At 38.6% G+C, this 15,916-nt stretch overlaps 1 protein-coding gene across 4 annotated transcripts in view; it reads left to right on the top strand.

Moving 5' to 3' along the window:
• Nucleotides 1–1,870: 1,870 nt before the first annotated feature.
• Nucleotides 1,871–15,916, top strand: part of CADM2 (cell adhesion molecule 2) — a 1,076,345-nt gene continuing 1,062,299 nt past the window's right edge. For all 4 annotated transcript variants that reach the window (XM_021071359.2, XM_021071361.2, XM_021071360.2 and 1 more), the window contains exon 1: nt 1,871–2,587. In XM_021071359.2, the coding sequence (XP_020927018.1) occupies nt 2,527–2,587 (61 nt within the window). In that variant the 5' untranslated portion in view covers nt 1,871–2,526. The remainder of the gene's footprint in view (nt 2,588–15,916) is intronic.

The following is a 15,916-nucleotide window of genomic DNA, read 5'->3' as shown; positions in this document are numbered from 1 at the left end:
AGAGCTTTTTTTTTTTTTTCTTTTTTTCCTCATTGAGACTTTAGAAGTGATCAAATACAGCTCCCTCCTACTATAGTTGAGGAAACTGAGGGTAGAGAAATTGAGTATATGCCCAAGGTCATACAGCTAGCAGCAGAATGTGTGCTAGAACCCAGGAACCCTGACTATTGTTTCAAAAATGAAACTCCAACTTCTTTGGCATTTCTATCTGTATATACTCCTTGACACAAAACTAAGCATGAGTCAATAATGATTAGAATTTCACCTTTTGATGCTCACAATAGCTTAAATGATAGAGGTGTCCTTGGATGTGCTGACTTTCCTAACAGCTAAAACTCACAGTGGGTGACTATCTTCTACAATGACAAGAGTATTCACATATCCTTTTTCTTCTAGAGTCCACTTGCAGTTTTATTATGGGCATGTTGCTTCTTAATTTTGAGAACCTGGGGAGAAAGGTGGAGAGACAAATGAATGGGTCATTAGTTAAAAGGCAAGGGTTGAATTTGTAAAAGGTTGTGGCAAAGTAAGCAACAAATGGGAAAGAGAGAAGGGCCTCAGTATTGATCCTCCCTCTCATCTTTCCCTCTGTCTCCTTGCTTGCAGCTCTCTTTTGTACAGACTCTCAAATAAAGAAGACTTTATTTACAGTGTCACTAATTTAACACTACTGAACTAGTCTATCATCTGCTAATTCGATCCAATTAAAAACTGGTCATAGGGAAAAGCATGGGAGTTAAGCTCATTTCGAAACACAACTTCTGATTAATTTATGTCCTGTTCTTTTATATCTCCTCTTCTAAAGGGCACTTTCAGGGTGCTGATTTATAGAAGTGGTTCTTTCCAGATCCATGGTCGCCTTTCGTTGAGTTCATGAAGAAAGTACAGTTATGCTTTTTCTCCCCTCCTTAAAGTTATTGTTAAAACATTTATGGAGGATTGCCTAAGATGTCCTGCTATCCTGAATTAGAGTAATCCCACTAAACAGCTAGAGCCGCCATTTATAAAGCACTTACACATTTGCTTGGCCCTGAACTGACATGTTCTAGCATTCTCATTTGATACAACTTCAAGAGTTAAGTACTAATATTATCTCTGTTTTGCAGTTTAGGAGGCTTCAGATTTAAACGCTCAAGTAAATCATCAAACATTGCGAAGCAAGCCTTGACAGCTATGGGATTTGGACCTGGGTCTACCCCATCTCAGTCCTGACAGATACGATACTGTCACTCACTAGGCTCTACTGAGATTTAAGCCTAGATTAAGTCAAATTCTCAAAAACAACAATAACAAATTAATTTTCTCCACCCCTAACTCTTTTTTTCCTTCCTCTGTCATACAAGCTTTTGTAGGCAGGTAGGTGTTCTGCTCCCTATACTTAGCCTCTCCCACGCCCTCTGCAATCTTTCCCTTTTGCTGCTGGGAGCTTCAGAGAATGCTATTGCAGCTGGTGAGTGGGCAGGTGCAGCCACCATCTGCTCTAGGAGTCCAAATGAGCACAAGAACTTCGCACCCAGGACCTGGCCCAGACGCCACGGATTCCAGAACCTGCTGGGGACACAGCTAACCCCGCCCCATCGCGGTAGCTATTGGCTGAGTCTTTTCCGAACGCCGGGCACTGATTAATGAAGTCCTCCCCTCTAAAGTTAGAGCCAGACTCTCGGAGGAGGTGAGACCGGCTGGGGGTGTGTGAACGGGGGGCTTCAATTCTTCCTGCCCGAAGGGTCCTTGAGAAGCCTGTTTGTTTTTCCCGGCGCCTGTCTCCACCCATTCCTTTCCCTCATTGGCCAGGCGTGGTGGGCGGGTGTGTTTCCATTGGCCAGGGGGCGGTGTCTCTCCCTGGCCAGGGTGGGGGCGGGGCCTCCGCCGCGCTGAGCTTGCCCTTGTGTCTGGTGCTCTGTAGAGCTGCCGCTGCTGCTGCTGCTGCCGCCGCCGTCGCCGCCGCCGACGCCGCTGCTGCAGCTCGAGCATCCGGGAGCCGCCGCCGCCGCCGCCGCTACCGCCTCTAGCGCCGCTGCCACCGCTGCCACCTTCTCTCCCAGAACCCCGAGACACCCCGAGCACGACCGGCAGCTGCTGCATGCTTGCTCCCCCCTTCCCCGCCCCTCCCTTCCGTGACCTACCCAATCCTTGCAGCCCTCGTCCGCACCTTCTCCGACACCCCGGCGTCCCTGCACCACCTGCTCGGACAGCCCCAGCGGGCGCCGAGACTTGCTGTGCGCGCTGAGAGCAAGGCAAGCTCCGAACCCATTCCTGGCAGACTGACTGTTGCGGCTGCACCACCAGCAGGAGAAGGAAGAGAAGAAACTACTCTGCTCACCGAAACCCCATTCTGCGGGTGCTTCGCCGTTGCCGCTTCTGCTGCTGCAAATCCGCGTCCGCGGGTTCGAACACCGCAGCGGCGGGGACCCTGGGTCTGGTGGTTTCCGTGAGGAAGACACCCGCGGAGCCCTGCGCTCTGGTGTCCCGCTCACCAGCATCTCTTTGACCCCCTCGTTCATTCCCCAACCCTTTAGAGAAGGGACCATGCTTTGGAAACGCAGCGCCGTTCTCCGCTTCTACAGTGTCTGCGGGCTCCTGCTACAAGGTAATCCCCGCCCCACCGCGGGGAGCATCAACTTCACGCCCATTCCCCATCATCCTCACTCCACCCCATATTTCCACTCTCCCCCTTACAAGTCCCCCAGTCCGGCTATTTCCAACCCCTCCCCCTACTCCCCGGTGCGGCAGGGGGCAGTGGCAGTTTGCTCCAGCCCTTCCAATCTCTAGCGCTGGCTCAACCCTGCTCTCCCAGCAGTCAGCCCCTTAGGGGCACCTTTCGCCTTTTCATTCACCTGATCTTCCTACATCTCTCACTCTCCATCCTCACCAGCAACACCCCCCCCAACACACACACACACACACACACACACACACACACACACTCCCACGCCTTTTGGCTGGCAACTTGTGCCTTCTCTGAACATTCCATCCTCCCACCAACCCCCACCAGCCACCTCCCACATCACTCTCCTGACCGACCCTCTCCATCTCTTGTCATCTCTTTAACCTCTCCCTCTTCGGGTCGCCTTTCTCTTTCCCTTTCTTCCTACCATCATCATATCCGTGTGTCTTTAAAAAGTGTGTGAGAGCCTGGGAGCGAGCTACGGAGGGCGAGAACAGCAGCAGCGGCGGCACAGTGTGCATTGCAATAACATCCCCGGGGGGGAAATGTGTTGTGAGACGTGTCATTCACCTAGGAAGAGGAGACTGTCTGGGGTTAAAAAAAGAAAAATTAAAAAGAGAGGGAGAGCGAGAGAGAGCTGAAAGAGAAAAGAAAAAGGAAGAAAGAAAAAAAGAGTAAAAGGAAAAAGAAGGAAAATAAATAAACCAAGATATAAGAAGAGAGGGCCAGGGGGAGGGAAAAATTAAGAGACTTAAAGCCACTTTATCAACAAACTGACTTTTTAAATTATTATTCAGTCTGTAAGATTTTCCCTTTCCCTTTTTCTTTCTTTTCTTTTCTTTTTCTTTTTTTTTTTTTTTAAGCCAAGAAATACATGCATCCTAGTAGTTACTTTACTGCTAAGGGATTTTTCGCTTAGATTTCCTACTCTCCATCTGCTCTCTGCCGCTTCTATCCGTAATTAATATTATCCTTTCACGTGAAATGTGAGAACCCCTGTGACCGCAGTGGAGGGAAACCGCACAAAACACTGTTATTATGCAAATCACTGGGTTAGGATGCAGACTGGCTAGGGAACTGGGGTGCACTTTTCCCCAGACCCTCTCTTTAGGAGGAGAGAGGAGGGGGCTGTGTGGAATGGGAGAACGATGCTGATTATATGAAATAACGGCAGTGTCTGGAGTAGGAATGCAAAGGGAGAGCACACTTTGGGTGGTGGAGGCAGAGGCATCATGCTAGGGCTGAGTGGGCAGGGGCTGTAAGGTGGAAGATTGTTGCTTTAAAAAGAGTAGTGTAGGGATATGGTTTGAGTGTGAGATACAGGCAGGATGGATGTGAAATGACGGTCCATATGATTTTTTTAAGCTAGGTGAGTCTTGGTTTCTTGATAAATCTTTGACCACCTCTAACTCATCTGTAATCATTTGTATATTTGTGTTGTGGGAAAGATAAGTTGGTCAAATTTATTTGAACCTCGGTAAAAGGAATCTGAAAGTAAGAGACATGTAGAACCACAGGCGTGCAAAACCCAATCGGCCTTTGGAGGATTTAAATGAGGTCAATGAACCATCTTTCAGCAAGTTCTTGGAATGCATTCTCTCTCCTATCCTCCTCTGGGATATAGACCAGGACTGTGTTTTATTTATGAATATTTATGAATGTGAAAAAGAGATAGTGGACAGAATTTTCCTGAATTAACTAACTAAACTTGCAGAGATTCTTAGAATATTTTGTAGTAGTTTTGTGTATTTTACGTTTGATGTAAATTTTAGATATGTCATGTGCCAGAATCCCCGAGAAGGCAGACAACCCATTCTTTCTGCTTACACCTCCTGGTCCTATTTCCCACCGCTTACACCCCCACCCTCAGGCAAGTAACCCAGTGGCTGACACATTACTTGGGTTTCTAATCTGTGCTGAAACATCCTCCCAGAGACCCCACTTCACCTCTCAGTAACTTGCAATTCTCAGCTCCGCTGTGTGTGTGTGTGTGTGTGTGTGTGTGTGTGTGTCCGTCAGTGTGCGCGCACCCGCGCACTGGCGTGCACCACGCCGGGTAAGGGAAATGTGATGTGGGGAAGTCAGTTAATTTGGTGATTGCGATGAAAATTCGACACCGCTGGATGTGTTTTCCATGCCAGTCTGTGTTGCTGGCCTCCGCACGTCACTGCACACACTGCTGGGCTGGTGCGAGAAGATTATTTATTATAGAGCATGTGGGCAATGGACTGCACTTGGGGGTCGCTCCTCTCTGCCTTCAACATTTCCCTGTGAATTGTCTATTCAGTGCACTGCAAAATAACTGTCTGCTGGTGCCTCTCTCTCTCCCTCAGACTGGAGGAGGATTTACTCTTTCTCTACCAGGAGAGATTCCATCAGCTGCATTCTTTTTTATTAAATACATGTAAACCCTTAAGTATGTAATATACGATTAAGACAGTGCTGCTTTTCACAGCAGATTGGTGGGGGTGTGTGGAAGGGGTGTGGGTATACCAGAGAAAATGGACCACTGCAACTATAAGCACCAGCATCAGACCCAAATAAATAAGTGTCCTAAACAGCAATCAGGAAAGAGTACCAGCTCAAGGATATATGTGTACTTCTGAGTATCTTGATTAGGCCATATTAATATACCAAAAGAGAGAAAAGGATTTAAAAAAAAAAAAAAAACTAGAAGAGGGAGGAAGCACAAAGCCCCATTGGATTGTCTTCTCATGTTTATGGCTGCCTCACATTTATCAAACACTGCTGCTCCACAGACACATCACACTTTGTTGATATTGTCAGTTCCTGCTCAGACAAATTGTTCATGCCTTCCTTGTCTTGGTCTTGGCTGAAAATGTTGCTTCAGGGTCCAAGTTTATGTTTCTCCCACCACTCTACTGTTTTATTAGGGCCTAGTTAGGTTGTAAAATGAAAGCTTTATTTCCTAGACATAGATTAAATACTTAGCAGGTCCTTCCTTTCCATGTGCAGGGGAAGAAGGGTAGCGGAAAACTAGTGAGCAAATGATTTTGGGCAGGGGTAGTCTGCTCTACATGCTAGTAGTTATGACTAGGCAAATACTATACGCAGTCTACAGTCTCTTATTTTTAGCATTATCAGCACTGTAGTGGTATTCTGTCTCTTGTCATACTAACCAGTTTATTTATCCTTTGTATTATTATCCCCTTTCTAACACTATGCATTGTTTTAGATAAGAAGACTCATTCTCTGTGGTTTCATTGTGTTTTACATTGCCACCATTTTTTTTTTTTTTTTTTTTTTTTTTTTTACTTTTCCTAGGAAGTAAACTCAATCTTTTGGCTTGCTAGTATGTAGAGTGATAAGCCAGTGGTGAGATTCAAGTTAATGATAAAATCAGTTTTTTTTTTTAAAGAGAGGTTTAAGTACTTCTGTTCTACAACACCTACCAGTTCATCCTCACCAAGTTTTTGGGAAATGAATAGTTAAATAGAAAATAAACATTTTTGACCAAAGTATAACTTGGAATGTAGACTACTTAGATAACAAAATTTGATTAGGTGTTAAGCTATACAGCATCCTTTTTTTTTTTTTTTTTTTTCCCCTCCATCATAGAGGAAAACTCTGGGGCAAGGGCAGTGTATACTTTAGAGAAATGAATTTCTTTAGAATGAGGAGTGTAAAAGCTTGCCACCTGTAACTAAGACCTCTTCTTGGCTACAGAGTAGATCCAGTTCAATTGCTAACACTCCCTGAAGCTATATCCATTTCCATGCCTGAAGAGGCCCTGCAAAGATGGAGACTGTCTTGTTTAGCACAGGAAACAATCCTAGAAAGAACAAAGATAGAAAGCAAAATGTAACTAGAAGAGACTCTGATTTTGTTCAGGACTTTATTTCCTTTTGAGAGTTTGTTATACAAAAACACATCTAATACAAATACTAAGGCTTTAGGGTTTGTTTTTGTTCTTTATTTTTGGAGTTTATTTTCATTTTTGTTTTTTCCTATGGGACATTCTCATAAATGATTTGTTATACTTAGAAAGACCACCAAATTAAAAGTCTGTTGGACAAACATATTACTTGCCTTAGTGTGTATCATGTACCTCCCCTTACATTTTTAGAAAAAAACATTATAATAAAAAGTACACTTGTATGCACTTAATAAAATACTGATAACTTAACACTTCCTAAAAGCATGTTTCCCCCACTCTTTTACCTCTACATGTAGCTATCTCAGTCATGTGGAGCTTGACTTATGCTGAATGCATTTCTGGGGGTATAACTCATCCCCCCCCCCTTTTTTTTTGATTAACCACTGAAATTTTGAAAAATAGATTTTGTACATAAGAGTCAACCACTATGACCTAAAAAACCCCAGACATTTAGTAATTAAGAAAATCTCTCTGCAAATATGAGGAGTCCCTAGACTAATTTAGTACCAAGCTATGGAAGCTGACTTCATTGTCTTATCCTCATTTCTACAACTGTTTAAACTCTGGGAACATAATATGACAAAGGTAAGCATCAACTGAGATGGCTCCTTCCTGCCTTCTCCACTAGAAGATCAGATTCTTGAAAATTTTTGTCCAGTGTTTGAATAGTGAGATAATGTCATTTTTTTCTGAAAGAAAAACTTACTTAAATCACTTAGCAAGTGGACCTACAGAAATGATTTGGAAGACATCCTAAGCATGCATTTTAAAGTGGCCTGAAATCAACTTCAAGTGATAATCAATTTTCTTTTAAAAAATAGTCTATGGGATATAAGGTAATTGAGACAAGTAAAATGTATCTAATATGACAGACTGGTGGTACATTAAGAGTGTAGCATAGACAAATCATATTGTTGTTTTATTTGATCATGCTGACATGCATTCTATGAGATTTATTGATAAAGAGTCCTTGTTTTAATAGACTTCATTAAACCTCCTTGGCAAAATCACCCATTGTGTAGCAGCTGCCTGAGTAAATTGAGGAGGCAGCAAGAAGGGAAATTACAGATCAAGGAAGTAGAACTCACAAGCTGAAGTCCAAAGTCTTTTGTGGAATTGGCAGATACTGGTTTGTCTGGCCTCTTAAAACAGCTCTATTGACTGATTTATATTAAATTTAAGCTTCCTGAGGGCAAGCCCTAAGCTTTACTTATCTGTGCAATCTCCTTATTCTCAATTTAGTAGATACATAATAAATAGTTTTGGATTGAATAATAGGTATGTCCTAAGTAGTGATGATGGAGTTAAATGTTCACTTCTCTTCCTAATATATTAACACTTAAACTTTGGTAAATATGTGTTTAAGAATTGAGTTTAACATTTTGTAGGCTGTATTGGTTTAGGAAATAGTTTTCCTGTAGAAAATTGTCAGAGCAATAGCTCTTGATATATATCTTCAAATGAATGCAGTTTGACCACTTGTTCTTTAACATGAGATTTTGCTACCCATTTTTTATTATTTTCCATAATTAAAAATCCCAGATATTTTGTATAAGATTACAATCTCATGAAAAAAAGGGGCATGGTTTAAATTTACTGAACTGATTTAACCTAAAATATTTAAAAGGACAAATTCATTGCCAACATTTTATTTGAAAATGTCAAGCCTTTTTGGAGTGCAGTTCTGTAGTATCAAAAAAAGACATCTTCTGCAAATTCCTGTGTAAAGAGGTGGGTGAGGATTAACCTAGAGCTGTGGCAGCTGAAGCCCCCTGCTGTGTGATGATGCAAATGGCATCTCAGTCCTAATGTGCTCTGCAGCGGCAGGCAAGCGCTCAGGAAAGCAGTCATGTGGCATGAGTGAAATGGGAAGTCTTTTCATATCTCATAGGTTGTAGTGGACAAGAACCATCCTTCAGCTTTTCATATCCAGGAGTATCCAGAAAGTATTTCTAATCAGGTGAACTCTCAACAAATCAAAAGAGAGAATACATATTTTGTTTAGAAATTAATAAATAAATGCTAATAAAATTATCAACATTTTAATTGAATGAATGGTGAATAGTGCAAACTTGCACCTATCTTGCAAACTATCAGGACTATGGATCAGTTTAATGAAGATAAGTAGCAAAGTTACAATTGAATTTCTATGCAGTTATTTACATATGTTGGACCTAGTAAATATTGAGCTGGGAAATATTCTGTTGTCTTTCTCTTCCTTTAATGAATAAGGAGTCAGTCCCCTGACTTTTTTCCCCCTTATTACAGCATGCTTTATGAGAATACAGAAATTTTGTGTTAACTTTGTGTTAATTTTGTGTTAACGTCAAACCAGTAGAGAACATTTCCTCTCTGAACAATTTTATTTAGCACACAAAAACATCAAATAAATTCCTTAATAAAAGTAAGAGTTGCAGACCAGTTTTTATGGGCAGCCTATCATGGAAGACTATAAGATAACAGCAACTAATGTAGCATTGTTTATTTTGATTCCATTTGCTACAGAATAAAATAATTGCGCATACTACACACATTGATTTTTATTCTAGAAGTGAGACCAGTTCGTCCTGTTTATGTGTTCAGTGGGTTTCAGATATGAAATTGTTTTCATCTTAGAAGTATGTAATATATATACAAATTAGGGAAGTAAATATTCTGCTTCATTAGGTATGAATTAAATATTAATGCCAAAATCAGAGAAGTAATTATTGAGAAAGGAAATATTCCTCAATCATTTATCTATATATATGCACAAACATGCAAGTTTAAGATATACAGTTATTTTTAGATCTTTATAATTTTGTAAGTAATTAGAGTTTGGGGCTCTCAGGGATGAAGTGTGAGGAAAAAGGAAAAGTTTATTTTGTTTACATTGGTTTTCTTTAATGAAGGTTAAAAATGTATTTTGGAACACATTTTATTAGGCTGCAACAGTGATTAACTTTTCCACTTAAAAACACACGCAATGCAAGCTTTACAGTTTCTGAATTTGCAATAGAGCTGAGCATTTATTCTGGATCTTCTTTTGTGCTTATGAAACTGGGTGATGAGAACCTACAGCTACCTGAGTAGATGCAGGGCTGAGGTTATGAGGAGATCTTCCATAGAGAGAGCCAGCCATTAATTATTCACATTCTATTTTAGAAGTCTTTGAAGTAAATATTAAGACAGTCATTATTCTACATTGGGGATAACTCTTTCTGAGTCAGCAAATAGTTTTCACTTGAATATTTAAATCATCTTTCAGCCATTTGAATGCTGAAGGAGAAGCCCCTGTTTGGTCAGTTAAGCGATTATTCTGGGGGCTGGATACTGACATCCTTAGGGATTGTTTAGAAAACAAAAATAAGCATTCATTTGCTTTGAGTATTGAAAATTCTTAAAGATAAGTGTAATCAAATACTGCAAATAATTTCACATTAAGCACACAAAAATCCATTTATCTGTTAAATTGACTCCCCTAATAATTTTATGTATTTGATGATGGGTTATTTACAGTAACAGTGCATTGTTTATAAAGTCATCTTTGGGAACAGAGTGAGAAAGCACTTTTCCTGACAAGGATGTGCTGCCGACGACTGCTAAGTATATAGCTGTTATATTGATTTCGGTGTAATTTATAAAGCCAATTAATTTTTTCTTGTAAAAAAATATTTTTAGCTTCTTTGCTTAAATTGTCTGCATTTAAAGATGCAAGCGCCTCCCATAATGCTTACTTAAACATCAAAGCCTAAAATTTATGGTGTGTAAAATATGTTTCTAATTTTGTAATAAATTCTTATTTTACATTAGCTTGTCCTATATCCCCCCTGGAAAAAAATGTCCCTAACTTCTATATCCTCCTCTGCTTCCATACATTGCATGTACTTTACATGTCCTCTGTTTTCAACTTTAAGTAGTAGACTTTGGCAGAAATGAGAGATGACTTAAATATTTGTATTTAAAAGCAAATAAGAAAATGCACAGTAAGCTTCTGATTTGTCATTCCTTTATAACAATCCTTTTTATGGTCTGAAGTCTGAATAATAACTCATCTTCCTTTACACTCTCTAGGAATATGATGTCCCCCCATCCCATACTGTGCTGCCAACCTGAAAGACCCATTAAAAGACATTAACGGGGAAAGAAAAATAGTTAGAGGGAGTTTTGCTAAACCTATGTACTGAATACACACAGACTGGGTGTTTTTTCTTTCGGCCTCCAAGGTTTGTATCCCGGTGTTTTAAGCAAGGATAAAACATACAAAATGTACTTTTAATTGTTTTTGTTATTGTTATTATTGCATTTTGTGAGAGTTCAACCTCCTTAGTCTCATAATAAAAATGGCAAAAAGAGGAGGGAAGGAATGTGACAGCCAGCCAAACACACAGAAATGCCTGGCAAAGCAGACTAAATTAGCATATGCTAGGCTGAGTATTTCCCTCTGTTGTTACATAACCCCTTTCTAATAGAAAATAGCTTCTCCTACTTAACCCTTTCAAGAGGTTTAGAATTCTCTTACTGATATATTTTTATTTTGCTTCATTTATTTTCTCACGAATTGTGTAAATCATCTATTGAAGGGCTTTTAGGCCAAATTCTTTTTTTTTTCTCTTCAGTCTTTCTGTATACAAATGTTCCATTCTGTGCTCAACTTCAGGATTCAAGAATCAACTTTTCTATAGCTTTCACTGAGAGGATCTAATTAGCATTTTAGGCTCTCTTTACTCATGTGCAGCTTTCTTTAGAAAATGTATTAGTTCTATGAGGTTCCCTTAAGGATTCATAATACTCTAGTTTGTTACATGTACTGTGATATTCAGTGTGCCTTAATTATGCACGTGTCCTCATTTCAAAGCCTTTTCAGGGATCATGTGGATAGAACAGGGGTTTGGCTGTAAGTTCACTGTCATGTATTAATGTGTAGGTGGTATTCAGAGAAGGATGTTTCTGAAGGCAATTATATATCTATGACTCCAGTATAGCAAGCAGTTACTCACATTCTACCCTTACTAGTTACCCTGCCAAGGCAGAATGAAATTCACCATTGTGATACATAATACAGTATCTGTTATTTCTAAATAGTTCTTTGCTCTGGGAATGAAATAAAATTATGAGTGAAAATGTGTATCCTCTATCCTGAATAGGGATTGTTTCTTTCATGCTCCCAAACAAAAAGAATAATCAGAAATTATTCCTAAATCAATACTCAATTCCTTAACTAGCCCATTAACACGTTTTGCTATGGTGGGATCTTGAAGTTATGCCTGGTATTATTTAAGGCTATAGATTTTTAGAGAGTATTAATTGCCTGCAATCTTCATGGGCTGCCAAATGTCAGTGTACTGCCAAATTTGAGACATTATGTTTTCAGTTTTTTATTTGGAGGCAATGTGGACAACTGTGAGAATATATAGGAATATTGAACAAGTAAAAGAGAGGGAGAAAGAGAAATATATCTGTGGAGTGATAGCTTTAATAATTGGCTCATTTTAGTACATGTGACCTATAACGAGGATATTTTCCTACATTCTGAGTTTGAGAGTATACTTATTTTAATTTGTACCCCCTGATTTACTTGGATTCCTGTGGGTAATATATCATCAGAAAATTTGGTTTAATTTGTAAACACAACTGTTCTCCTTTTTTATGCCTATTGCAGTAAAAAGCGTTTTGCAAGTTGATAGTCTAACAATTTTAACCAATGTTTGTTTCATTATTTTATACAACTGAATTATTTTTGCAGCCATATTATTATTAATGGTAGCTAGAAAATTCTAGTGTCCAGGAACCTATATAAGTTTTTTATGAGAATTTTTGACCAGGATTTTTCCTGATGTGTTTGTTTTAGTAGACAAAGGAGTGAAATCTGCCCTTTACTGATTACTTTAAGCGTTTATGTCTTCTTAGTTCATGAGAGAAATAAGCATTTTATTTTGTCTATGTTATGATCCACAAAATCCCTATATATATTTTTATTATAGTATTTTGAATGTTAGATATTTATCTGTCTCTTCTAGTGACTATAAGCCCCTAGAGTGCAAGGTCTTAGCTTTCATTTTATTTCAAGTGCTTAAGAGAATGTCTGGCTTGTGTCTTTTTTTAATGTTTTCATTCCACTGATTGATTAGTTCTCTTCCAATCTATTTAGTCTTGACACATGTCTTTAATTGGATCCAAATAATATTTAAGTATTTATAATTGCCAAAATGCCAATACAGTATTCTGAGTTGAATAAATATTTGCAATCAATTTTCTATTTATATGTAAAGTATAGGGAGAAGACAAAAATTGATACTCAGAAATGTAATTCTAAATAATGAGATATTTCACAAAAAAATGTAAAATCACTCTTTTCAGTTAAGGTAGTCAATTCAAATTTGCCTTGAGAACACTTGTCTCATAGCTTTGAATCTTCCTAATTTCTCTGGGCGTTATAACCCCTTGTCTTTTTTCCATACTCTAAAGATTGTATCCCTGGCCCCCCAAATATTCCTGATGACGACTTTGGGTAAACACGAAAACAAATCATTTTATTGTTCTATATAGAGTAGCTGGTATTTCTGGATAAATGCATAAACAAAGAGGAATTACAAACTGACCTTGATCTGCCAGATTATCAGTGAGGACTGACCTGCTTTTGTTAGTGCCAAGCTGTAGAGTAGAGGTGCTCTGAATAGACCCTGAAGTACAGATTCAGGGTACATTCTTCTCAGTTTAACTGGGGGAGATTCCATTTGTTTTATTTAAATGGGCTTTTAAAGAAAATTTCATACACACACACACACACACACACACATATGCTTAGTCATACTTCTGCAATTGAGGACACACTTTGCTATGATTGAATTTGATTTAGTTTTCTTTTTGCGTTTTGAGAGACGGTGGGAGGTAGGATGGGAATATTAACTGCTTTATGAAGAGAATTTAAATATAGTTACTGAGAGATGAACACCAAGGGAGAAAAGAGATTCTACAATTTGTAGTGACTCTATTTCCACGTAAAGTGTTTTAAGACTGCTTTTCCTAAAATTTCCCTGTGAAGTGCAGTTTTTCTTAAAAGTTATATATTTTTTCTTCAGATTTAAAAAATCAATTTCCCTGATGTCATTTGGATTTTGGACTGTTTCATGACTATCATTTGAAAGGATATTATTAAATAGGCTACATTAAAAAATCAAGTTTTACTTGAAATCAAATCACTGTATCATCCTCATGTGAAAATATACATTCAGTTAACAAATATCCAAAGTAGATAAAACTAGCTCAATTTATTGAGGGTTATTGCCACTTTACGGAGTTGATGTTACATTCTTCCATAGATTCTATTAGTATCTACAATCTTGCTTTATGTTAAGATGTGAAATATCAGTATGATGTAACAGCAGTGCAAGAATATCCTCATCTTCAACACAGCCTCAGTTCAGCCCTTGCTGATCCACTTTCTAGATCCTAGTGAAAAAGGGGAAGATAATTTGGGGATTATTTTTTGTCAACCATGTCATCGTTTCGGTGAAAAATATTTTAATATATTACTTAATTTTATTCATTATATTGATATATTCCTATAAATCTATGGCTAGAAGTGACAATTTTTTTTTTTTTTTTGGCTTTTTTTGCTATTTCTTGGGCCGCTCCTGCGGCATATGGAGGTTCCCAGGCTAGGGATCTAATCGGAGCTGCAGCCACCGGCCTACACCAGAGCCACAGCAACGTGGGATCCGAGCCGCGTCTGCAACCTACACCACAGCTCACGGCAACGCCTGATCGTTAACCCACTGTGCAAGGGCAGGGACCGAACCCGCAACTTCATGGTTCCTAGTCGGATTCGTTAACCACTGCGCCACGACGGGAACTCCACAAATTTTAATTTTTATGTGAACTTCATAATATCTGAAACACTGGAAATGTGTGGAAAAATCACACCTTTATATTTCTCAACATTTTTGTGATAACGGCCCACTCAGAGATTGGATTTTCAGTTTGATATAAGAAGGAAGATAGGAACTTTATCTGTTACTTTAAATGCTAAAGAATTTCAAACTAAAGTTCTTGTCTAGAGTCACCAAATTAAGAACAACGCCCATTAATATTCATCGAAAGAATATTGTACTAAGTGCATTGTCATTATAGAAAGATTTGATGCTCACTAGCATGAAAAATAAATTTTGTGTTCAAAAACATTTACGAATATATTTTTAAAAATTAAGAGACTTTTATAGAGGATAATTTTATGTCCACAGGCTTGCTTTTTAAATTTTATTTATTTTTTATAACTTAGAAATGCTTTGGATCGGTTAGACTAATAGCGTTGTGAACTCCATTCAATTCTCTATGTCCTTTCACATCCATGTAGTAGCTAAGATCAAGTCGACATAGCTAAGATTGGTACAAAGATAAGTTCATAGTTTTTTAAAGGTCTGTTAGAGGTCATTAAAGTCAGATTTACTTTAAATTTCTGTTTTGCTTTACCTAATTTTGTTGATTGTGCAGAAACAGACAATCAACAAAGCAGAAGAGATTATCTTTGAAGGATGCGACAATATAAATGTAAATATTGTGATACAACAGCTATAGTTCACAGATGGGTGTGAACAGGTTGAGACTGATAATGTTTTTACTATTTAATAATGGCTTTACTATAGGCTAGTAGTGAACATGACCATACATTTGCAGTATTTCCTCCTAAGACCCTCACATCATCTTGGTGTACCAAGATGGAGAATGGGAGTGACTTGGTGATAGAGAAAGAGGCAGTGGTAGATAACCATGATGCTTGTGTGGAATACAAGCAGCAGCTCTGCCAAAATACTGTTAGTATGAGAGTGGTAGGGACATTGGCCTGGTGAGTGTCTTTTATTTTGTAGTGACAGTTCTCTGTTCTATAGAGGGAAGAGATACCATTGGACTAATTTAGATTTTGATTTTTTGAAGTGTCCTGAAGCAGCAAGACAAATGGTAGGAATCAAGGGACCAAAGCTTTCATCAAAGCCATGCCCCTGTTTTAGAGATGAGCAAGTTACTTCTCTTGCAGCTTAGTATTTTCATCTGTGGATTGAGAAATTGGAACCACATCCATTCTTTGATAATACGCTGTAGAAGGTTCTTATGGATGATGGCAAACTGCATAAATGGCATTTTTCTTCTCACTTTCCACCTAAAGATGTTTTATAACGCAGTCAGTATAACATTAACTGCGTACTCTTAAAACACCTTTTACTAAAATTTAATTTTTTATATCGACTCATGAATTATTCAGTAGTTTATACGTGTTGAGATTTTTATTCTGATATATGTATCTATATAAATTTCAGTTGTATTGGTAATAAAAAAAGAAAGAAAGAAAGAAAGAAAACTCATTCCTCTGCTAATGA

Source organism: Sus scrofa, chromosome 13, assembly GCF_054392235.1.
Source record: "Sus scrofa isolate SSC_HxYL_T2T_F1_AM1 chromosome 13, Sscrofa_HxYL_maternal_Yorkshire_Landrace_v2.0, whole genome shotgun sequence".
In the NCBI taxonomy this organism is placed as follows: domain Eukaryota; kingdom Metazoa; phylum Chordata; class Mammalia; order Artiodactyla; family Suidae; genus Sus; species Sus scrofa.
Note: the sequence above shows the minus strand (reverse complement) of the source record. Positions and strands in the feature narration are given on the sequence as shown.